Source organism: Trichechus manatus, unplaced genomic scaffold (assembly GCF_000243295.1).
Source record: "Trichechus manatus latirostris isolate Lorelei unplaced genomic scaffold, TriManLat1.0 scaffold00250, whole genome shotgun sequence".
NCBI lineage: Eukaryota > Metazoa > Chordata > Mammalia > Sirenia > Trichechidae > Trichechus > Trichechus manatus.
The window spans coordinates 1,612,867-1,622,546 of NW_004444186.1; the positions used below are offsets into that span (position 1 = coordinate 1,612,867).

Here is a 9,680-nt window from a genome sequence, read left to right on the forward strand (position 1 = left end):
TTGGAAAGGAACCCTCTGAGGGCTCCAAAGGGAAAGGAGCAGGGATTTTTTTACACTAAATGAGTAAATCAGCAAATATGCTCTTTGACCCAGCTTCTGTGGATCCAGAGCAAAGGACTGCCACACGGAGGGGGAGAGCCAGATCCTGCTGTCCAGCCTGCTCCTCCCCACTCGGCAAGGGCACTTGCTCTTCCCTGTTCTCACCAGAGAGGCACGAGTGCTCCGTCCCCTCCAGCGGCAGGCAGGCGGAGGGAAGAGAAAGGCTCTGTTGTTTTTCTCCCCTTGTTTCTCCCTCTCCCTCTCTGCTGATCACCCAGCTGCTGACCGGGTCAGAAAGCCCGGATGGAAACCTTCCAGCGCTGGGCAGGCCGCCTCTGCTCCAGAGAGCTTGTCCTTGACTAATTTTTCTTTGTCCCGGTGGAAAGAAAGAGAGGGAGAAAGGAGGAAAAAGAAAAACCACAAACTTCCTTTGAAAACCAGCTTGCAGCCAGGGCCTGGAGCGCACGCCTAGACTCAGCGACCAGGAATCCCGAAGACGCTCGGAGCCTCCGGGAGCATCCGGGCTGTGCCCCTGCTGCCCGTCTGCCCGGGTCCCCGTCGCGCGTGGGCGTGAGTCCCCAAGCGGCCACAGCCCAGCCCAGCCAGGACGCCGCTCCTAAACCGGTGTGAGCTCCGGCGTTGACAGCTGGAAGGCGGCGGGGGCCGTGGCGGCGCCCCTCATTGCTGCCCCCTTCCCCACCGAGGTGCCAGACCTGAGCCCTCCTTCTCAGTCCTGGAACAACACCCACTTCTGCAAGGTAAAACTTCGTGAACCACTGTCTTCACCTCCTCTCCCACCCCCGGCTCTCCTTCCCTTCCAGCTCTGGGGAGTTGACACTGACTGTCCTCCCGGCTTTGATCTCTCAAAGTCTGGATTGCGGGGGAACTATGTAAAAGGGGTGCTGCCTTGTACCTTCATTCCCTCCTCTTAGTGAGACCCTCGCCCTTTTCCCTGAAAGCAAGGAGACAGGGAGCTGTGGTGGTGTTGGACTGATTCTGAGGGGAAAATCTAATCCCCGATTGCAGGAGAATTTGGGTCAGGCTGAGATTAGGTGGGACAGTACAGCACTTGGGGAGAGAGAGAAGGGTTCCTGGGGGGGTCTTCTGGAAGCTACATGCCCATTCCATATGCTTCTCCCCTTCCCACTTTTGGCTATTTTCTGCCACCGCTATGGAGGGGCCAGAGCTATTTTAAATCCCTCACCCACCACAGAAGATAATTCTAGCTGGAGCGGAAGGAGAGAAAAAGAACTGTGGTTTGTTTGAGTACCCTCCCTCTCCGCCTTTCCTACTCAAAAATCCTCAATATCCACCCCTGGTACGGTGGAAACTCTGCATTGCATTCCCTGCCCCGCCTCCTAAGACTCAACCCACTTAGCTCTGGCCAATCTCCTTGATTGAGACCCAGCTCCCTCGGGTGTCCAGCTTCTGGTTCCTTTTGACTCTTGCCTCTAGCCAGCTGGTTGCCCAACCCCCATTTACTTATTGATCCTTTCTGGCGCTAGACAGAAAAGATAAGAAATGAGCCCAGCTTTTCTCCAAGCATTCTTAACTTTCCCAGTTCCTGGCATCTGCTTCCGAAGCTCACCCTAAGTGCCATTTGAGAGGGGAGGAAGACAGGAGAGAGAAAAAAAAAGAAAGGTGTAAGGCATGCAGGTAATTTTTGGCTTCTCTGATTCTAAATTAACAACATGTAAATTAGATGCAGCTAGCATAAATTATGTTTGAATCAGGAGGATGATCGATATGGGTGACTCGGCTTATTCCCTAACTTCCATGTTCCTTAACCTTATAGGCTGGGCCTTCCCCTAGCCCTAAATTCCTGCCTGTTGACAAGAGAGAAGCATATCTCAGGTTAGGAGGGAAGCTGGAGAAAAGGCTAGATTTTTAACAAGCTTAATTTCCCCTGATTTCTTACCCTGAATAAGTGGGAGGGAGCAAGGAGGTTCAAGGGAGTTGTTTTCCAGCGGGCAGAGTCTGTGGCTTTTCATCCTTGATCCTTGACTATCCACAGCATTGTTTTGATGTGCTTAGTGCTGATAGAGAGCAGGTTAAACAGGTTCACATCTAAAATGACCTAGATGGGAACAGATATAAAGAGTATACATACAGCTAGATAGAAGTATTTTTATGTAGATCAAAATCAGTGTTTTCAAATTCCATATGAAGAGTGGGGGAGAGAGCATCTTAGGTTGAGGCAGTCTCAGAATAAAGAAGAACTGAGAAGCTGCTGTCTAAATTCCAGCCGTCAAGAGGAGCTCACTGGAGGAATTTGGGGGAGTGGTTTTTGTGGCCCTAATCTGAGGTTATTTATCAGAACCAGTCTCTGATTCAAGTCCCCACAGCCTGGGTGGTGCAAATCGTTAAGCACTCTACTACTAGCCAAAAGGTTGGTGGTTCGAACCACCCAGAGATGCCCCGGGAGAAAGGCCTGATGATCTGCTTCCAAAAGGTCACAGCCTTGAAAACCCTGTGGAGCAGTTCTGCTCGGCACACACGGGGTCACCGTGAGGTGGAACTCGAGCGGAGCCGACTGGATGGTAACTAACAACAATCACAACATAGCCTCCATTTCCCCTCCAGCCTACAGGAAGCCCCGCCCAAGACCATTGTGTAGTGGTTAGGGATTGTGCAAGGTTCCGTAGAGTCCTTTGAGGAGACCTTCCCCTTCCTCACTGGTGTTTTGTCTTTAAAGGCATGATACTGACTGCCTCTCCACCCTTCACCCCAAGCACTATGTGACTATAAACCTTTTTGCCCTTTAGGACAAGGCAAAGAGAAGATATCACTAAGGATACCAGGAGTCTGTGTGTGCCTAGACATTCTGTGAGTAGTCAAGGGGCGGGGTTTGGTGTGGGGCAGAGAGATTACCCTGTCCCTTTATAGGGTGAGCTAAAGATCACTGTGAAAAATGGTTTTGGGGTGCCAGACCTCCTGTCTAACTTCACAAGGGGGAAGGAGAATCAAGATCAACAGCCCAAGGCTGATTCCTATGAGGTGGAGGTCAGACATGCCTCCTCTCTCCAACCTTTTTACCAATTCATTTTTTTTTTAATTGTTGTGCTTTAAGTGAAAGTTTACAATTCAAGTTAGTATCTCATACAAAAATTTATACATACATTGTTATGTGACCCTGGTTGCTCTCCCTGTACTGTGACAGCACACTCCTTCTTTCTACCCCTGATTTCCTGTGTCCACTCAACCATCTCCTGACCCTCTCTGCCTTCTCATCTCGCCTCTGGACAGGAGCTGCCCATTTAGTCTCATGTATCTACTTGAGCTAAGAAGCACACTCTTCACGAGTATCATTTTATGTCCCATAGTCCAGTCTAATCTTTGTCTGAAGAGTTGGCCTTGGGAATGGCTTTAGTTCTGGGTTGACAGAGAGTCCGGAGACCATATCTTCCAGGGTCCCTCCAGTCTCAGTCAAACCATTAAGTCTGGTCTTTTTACTAGAATTTGAGTTCTGCACCCCACTTTTCTCCTGCTCAGTCAGGGACTCCGTTGTGTTCCCTGTCAGGGTGGTCATTGGTGGTAGCCGGGCACCATCTAGTTCTTCTGGTCTCAGGCTGATGAGGTCTCTGGTTTATGTGGCCCTTTCTGTCTCTTGAGCTAATTCTTTCCTTGTGTCTTTGGTGTTATTCATTCTCCTTTGCTCCAGGTAGATTGGGACCAATTGATGCATCTTAGATTTAAGACTCCAGACACTACTCACCAAAGTGGGATGCAGAACATTTTCTTAATAAACTTTGTTATGCCAATTGACCTAGATGTCCCCTGAAACCATGATCCCCATAACCGGACCCCTGCTACTCTGTCCCTTGAAGTATTTGGTTGTATTCAGGAAACTTCTTAGCTTTGGTTAGTCTAGTTATGCTGACTTCCCCTGTAGTGTGTGTTGTCCTTCCCTTCACCTAAAATAATTCTTGTCTACTATCTAGTTAGTGAATACTCCTCTCCCTCCCTCCCCACCCTCCTTTTTACCAATTCTTACACCAACCGTCCATTCTATGGCACTCTCTACTTCTCTGCTGGGTTTGATAATTTGTTGCAATGGCCACACAGAACTCACAGACCATACTAACGATTATGGGATTTATTAGGGAAGTAACAGGTTACAATTCAGGATCAGGAATGACTCAGGATACAGTTCTTCAGTCAGGACAGCTTTTCCACAGGGCTTCATACTGGTTCTGCCCAGTTCAATCATGACTGAGGAAGCAAAACCCCAATGGACCCAAATTTTTTAAATGTGGGTTAACTGGAAGGATAGCCAGAACAGGAAAAATTACGGGTCAAAGCCCTGTTACAAACTTAACTCCCTCTTAGAAAACAAGGGCAGCATGCACGTTGCACAGCAACGAAATCTTGACCAGCAGAGTTGGAAACAGTGGTGTCCCACTCAAAGATGGTGGCCAACCACGCTGCTTTGAATGTGTGTCGCTCTCCACAGTCCTGGCAATAATCCAATCTCCTGCATCAGACTCCTGAAAGGGCTCACTTACACCTCTTCCGAGTTTCCCACTCCAGGGCTTCGACTTGTAATTTTTCCTGTTCCAGTTATTGCTCCACTTCACCCAAAGTTTTAAAATTTGGGTCTGTTCCGATTTCACCTCATCAGCCATGACGGAACCGCTTTGAACCAGTTCGAAGCCCTGCTTTTCAGGCATGCCCTCAGGCAGGCCTCTCCCTTGGTCCCTGGGCCCCTCAGCCTGGCCTCTGACCTGCTTGGGCAAGTGTTACAAAGCTCTTTAGCTCCACCAATAAGTGCCCAGAGGCACCTCATTCCACCAGCAAGCCTCCTGCCTGAAGGCGCCCAGCTCTTTCTTGCTCTGTGGGTCAGCAAGCCTAGTTCTGCCAGGTTCCTAGAGGTATCCCACTCTGCCAGGAAGTCTCTTGCCCAAAGGCACTCAGCTCTCTTGCTCTGTGGGTCAGCATGCCCGCTGTAGCCACCTTGTTTGGTGGGCCAGGAGGCCCACCTCACCATCTTGCATGGGTCTTCTGGCTCTGCTGTTGCCATTTTTCAGCCGCTGCTTCTGGCTGTCTCGTGCCGTCTCCAGTATTACAGCTCCCTCTCTGTCTCCTGGGTCTAGGAAGTTCTCAGCACAAGGAACCTAGGTCCAAAGGACACACTCCACTCCCAGCTCTTCTTTCTTGATGGTAGTGAGGTCCCCACTGCTGTGAGGTTGGCTGACCCATCCCCTCATTAGGGTTCCATACAATTTATTTGTATGGTCCCTCCCCACAAGGGTGCCATGTACCTTATAAGCATTATTAGCAGGCTGTCAAATCCCCTTGGTGGGCCACAAGCAACTTATTTGCATAGTCTCACTCAATAATTTGGTGGGAGTTACAAGACCATGGTGAGAAGGGCCATATAAAAGCAATCCATCGCGCTGCAGTCACCACAATTAATAACCACAAGCATCGTTTTAACATTTCTTTCCCCATCTCTTTCCCTTCTGTCTTTCTCCTCTGTCTTACTCCCTGTTGTTGTCTGTTTCAGGAAGGCTGACTCCACCCAATGTCTTCAATCCCATTTGAATCATCCCTCCGAAGCCTAAAAGCCCTGTGCCCTCGTTGGTCCTATCTGGTCGCCGTGAGTTAGAGGTAGAAAGAGGTCGTCCAGGGGCCCTCCTGTTTACACAAGCTGAGAAAGACATATGCTACTCATAGTCAAGAGGGAGAACACAGACGCTATCTAACCTCCCCCAAGACTTTCCTGGGATCTGTTTGCTTTCCACCTCAATGATTTCCTTCTTCTTGGACCATTCCCTCTTTTGCATACCAACCCTGGTTTAGGCAAGCACCTGAGGTCAGTAAACGTCTTTAGTTTACCTCAGTTGCCTTCCTTCTGACCATGGAGCACCACAAACCTGAGCAGCCAACCTCTGGTGAGGCCAGGACTACAGAGGCAGTCACCTCTGAAAACCATGAGGTCCTGTCAGGACCAGAGGAGCACCCTCAAGACAAGGATGCCGGAGATGCTAATGGAGCAGCTGGAGAACAGGAACCAGTAGACCAAGCTTCGCTGCCTGCCCAGGACCAGGAGAACCTTGAGTCCCCTCCACCTGAAGCTAGCTCAAGCCAAGTGGAGCCAGCCCATGGGACTCAGACTGAGGTAGAGACAGTGGGGGCATGCCCCAGGCCCCAGGGGCTTCCCCTGTCCCCTAGGGCCCGACAGCCCGAGCTAGATTTCTACTGTGTAAAGTGGATCTCCTGGAAGGAAGAGCGGACACCCATCATCACCCAGAGCACAAATGGCCCTTGCCCTCTCCTTGCTATCATGAACGTCCTCTTTCTTCAGTGGAAGGTAAGGGAAAGTTTACATGGAGGCTGAGAAAATATTGGGGAGTGTGTTCTTTCCTGACCCACCTCCTTGATAATCCTTATTTTCTCAAACCAGTCAAAACTTTCTAGATTATCTCCCTATTTCTTCAGCTTGAATGAATGAGATTAAGATGTTCCTAAAAAGAAAACAAACAATTTCTTTCTTACTCCTGTTTCTCCTACTCTCTAGCAAGATGGGACTGCCTTGCATAGGTCATGTCCATTCCTCTCGCACCAGTTATAAAGCTTTTTCCTCCCCCATTCAACCCAGCCGCTGGCTCCGTCTTTCTGTGGGTTCTACCTCCAGCGTTCTGTGAGGGAAAGCACACACATGGCTAACCCTATGATCACTCCTTTTGCCTCCAGGTGAAGCTGCCCCCTCAGAAGGAAGTGATCACATCAGATGAGCTCATGGCCCATCTTGGTGAGTGAGTGGGCCTTGAAGAGGAATCACTCAAGCAGTCTGTGTTTGCTATCTAGTGCCACTATAACAGAAATACCACAAGTGGATGGCTTTAACAAACAGAAATTTATTCTCTCATGGTTTAGGAGGCTAGAAGTCTGAATTCAGGGTGCCACCTCTGCAGGAAGGCTTTCTCTCTTTGTCAGCTCTGGGGGAAGGTCCTTATCTACTTTCAACATTTCTGGGCTCAGCAGCCCTTGGAGATCTCCATGTGTCTTGGCATCACTGAGTCTAGAAGGTTCTCAGCACAGGGACCCCAGGTCCAAAGGGCACACTCCACTCCTGACTCTTCTTTCTTGGTGGTACTGAGGTCCACCTCCCCCTCTGCTCACTTCTCTCTCCTTTTATCTCTTGTAAGATAAAAGGTGATGCAGACCACCCTTCAGGGAAACTCCTCTTAGATCAGATCAGTGCTGTGACCTGAGTAAGAGTGTTGCATCCCACCCTAATCCTCATTAACATGACCTAATCTTGCCTCATTAACATGATGGACAGCTCACTCCCAAATGAGGCCATAACCACAGGCGTAGTGGCTAGGATTTACAACACATCACAAAATGGAGGATAATCAGATCACAAAATGGAGGACAACCACACAATACTCAGAATCAAGACCTAGCCAAGTTGACACATATTTTTGGGGGATACAATTCAATTCATGACAGGGTCCCAGAGCTGTCCACTCAGCCAGAAATCCAGAATATTGAGGGACTCCCCATTTAGGGCTCTTATACGGCAGGGAGGGTGTGGGGCCAAAGGGCTTCTCTATAAGGCTAGGGAATGAAAGGCAGAGGTCAAGGTAACACCCAATCTGCCCTTAGCTTTCACATGTGACCTTATGTCTTAGTCATCTAGTGCTGCTGTAACAGAAATACCACAAGTGGGTGGCTTCAACAAACAGAAATTTATTTTCTCACAGTCTAGGAGGCTAGAAGTCCAAATTCAGGGCGCCAGTTCTAGGGGAAGGCTTTGTCTTTCTGTTGTCTCTGGGAAGGTCCTGATTCCTTGGCTTCTTGGTGATCTTCATCGGCATGGCATCTATCCTCTCCCCTCTCTGCTTGCTTGTTTAATCTCCTTTATGTCTCCAAAAAGATTGACACAAGACACACCCTACTCTAATCCTGCCTCATTAACGTAACAAACACAAGCCCCTCCCAAATGGGAGTATAACCACTGGCCTAGAGGTCAGGATTTACAACACCTGTTTTTGGGTGACACAATTCAATCCATAACACCTCAGATGGGCCCTTCACCTTTATGAGCCTGTGTCTTCCTCTGAGAAATGAGGGGGCCGGATGAGACTCTAAGGCCCTTTCCAGCTCTGAAAATCTGTGGTCCTGTGACGTTGATGGGGAAAACTGAGAAGGGATCTTGTCTTGCAGGAGACTGCCTTCTGTCCATCAAGCCCCAGGAGAAGTCCGAGGGACTTCAGCTTAATTTTCAGCAGGTGAGGTAAAAGGTTTGCAAGTTTTCGCAGGTTCGTCAGGGGACACCCAGGGCTACTAACAGAGGCCTTTCTGCTGCTTCTCCAGAGGGTTCCTTGAACCAGGATTTCTTTCTGCAGGAGGGGGAGGGTTTATCTCTGCCCTAGAAAATGTGTTCGTTTACATAAGATTGACACGGGTTGAGGGAGAGAGGAATGGAATGGCTTGTAAAAGAACCAGGGAAGAAAAACAACAGGATTCCTGTCTGATTCCTGGAGGTGGGAATGGAATGGTGCGGGGAGGGGAGGCTGGCACATCGTGATCTTTTCCATCCCCAGAACGTGGACGATGCTATGTCGGTGCTGCCTAAACTGGCTACAGGCCTGGATGTCAATGTGCGATTCACAGGCGTCTCTGATTTTGAGTATACACCTGAGTGCAGTGTCTTTGACCTGCTAGGCATCCCTCTGTACCATGGCTGGCTCGTTGACCCACAGGTGAGGGCGGGAGCGCCCCAGTGAGACTCTCACTGTATGGGATGGTAACAGGGGTTGATTAAAGCTCCCGGCTGCTCACCGAAAGGTCGGTGGTTGGAACTCACCAGCTGCTACATGGGAGAAAGATGTGGCCGTCTGCTTCCATAAAGATTACAGCCTTGGAAACCCTATGGGGCAGTTCTACCCTGTCCTACAGGGTCACTATGAGTTGAAATCGACATGACGGCAATGGGTTTGGTTTTGGAACAGGGGTTAGATTGGTTTGGGAGGGGAACAGGGTTTAGAGGACAGACCCAGTGCAGAATTCCTTGAACTGCAACCTTTTTAAAAGATTAACCTTGTAAAAGTTTAAATACAAGGAAACCACAGGCGAATAGGATCAGTTCTTTAGTCATCAAAAGTTCAGGGACCTTTGTCATCGGGTGGAAATCCCAGGGGGCTTGGTTCATTGGCTCCCCCCCATAAAATCTCAGTTGTTTTGTCCTACCCTGCCCTGCCATCCCTGCAGAGTCCTGAGGCTGTGAACGCAGTTGGGAAACTGAGTTACAATCAGCTGGTAGAAAAGATCATCACTTGCAAGCACTCTAGTGATACCAACTTCGTGACAGAAGGTGATGTCCCCCCCTTCCTGAGGAACTCATGCCCTTGCTGTATGTGGAGGGAGGGCCCTGGGTGGCACAAACGGTTTGCGCTTGACTGCCAAAGGTTGGCAGTTCAAACCCACCCAGTGGCACTGCAGAAGAAAGGCCTGGCAATCTGCTTCCTTAAAGATGACAGCCAAGAAACCCCTATGGAATAGTTCTACTTTGTAGCACGTGGGGTCAGCATGAGTCAGAACTGACTTCATGGCAATGGGTTTGGTTTTTTGTTGTTTTTGAATATGCGGAGGGAACAATGGCCACTAAGGTTTCTGATTTATCATCTGTC

At 49.4% G+C, this 9,680-nt stretch overlaps 1 protein-coding gene across 4 annotated transcripts in view; it reads left to right on the forward strand.

Annotated features, from left to right (window-relative positions):
- Positions 1-569: 569 nt before the first annotated feature.
- MINDY1 (MINDY lysine 48 deubiquitinase 1) overlaps positions 570-9,680 on the forward strand; it is a 12,524-nt gene continuing 3,413 nt past the window's right edge. For 2 of the 4 annotated variants that reach the window (XM_023724596.1, XM_023724597.1), the window contains exons 1-6: positions 2,661-2,865; positions 5,546-6,352; positions 6,736-6,793; positions 8,215-8,279; positions 8,595-8,753; positions 9,262-9,364. In XM_023724596.1, the coding sequence (XP_023580364.1) occupies positions 5,900-6,352; positions 6,736-6,793; positions 8,215-8,279; positions 8,595-8,753; positions 9,262-9,364 (838 nt within the window). In that variant the 5' untranslated portion in view covers positions 2,661-2,865; positions 5,546-5,899. Of the gene's footprint in view, positions 798-2,658; positions 2,866-5,545; positions 6,353-6,735; positions 6,794-8,214; positions 8,280-8,594; positions 8,754-9,261; positions 9,365-9,680 lie in introns of those variants that run through there. The other 2 variants (XM_004389564.2, XM_023724595.1) reach the window with 2 other exon arrangements.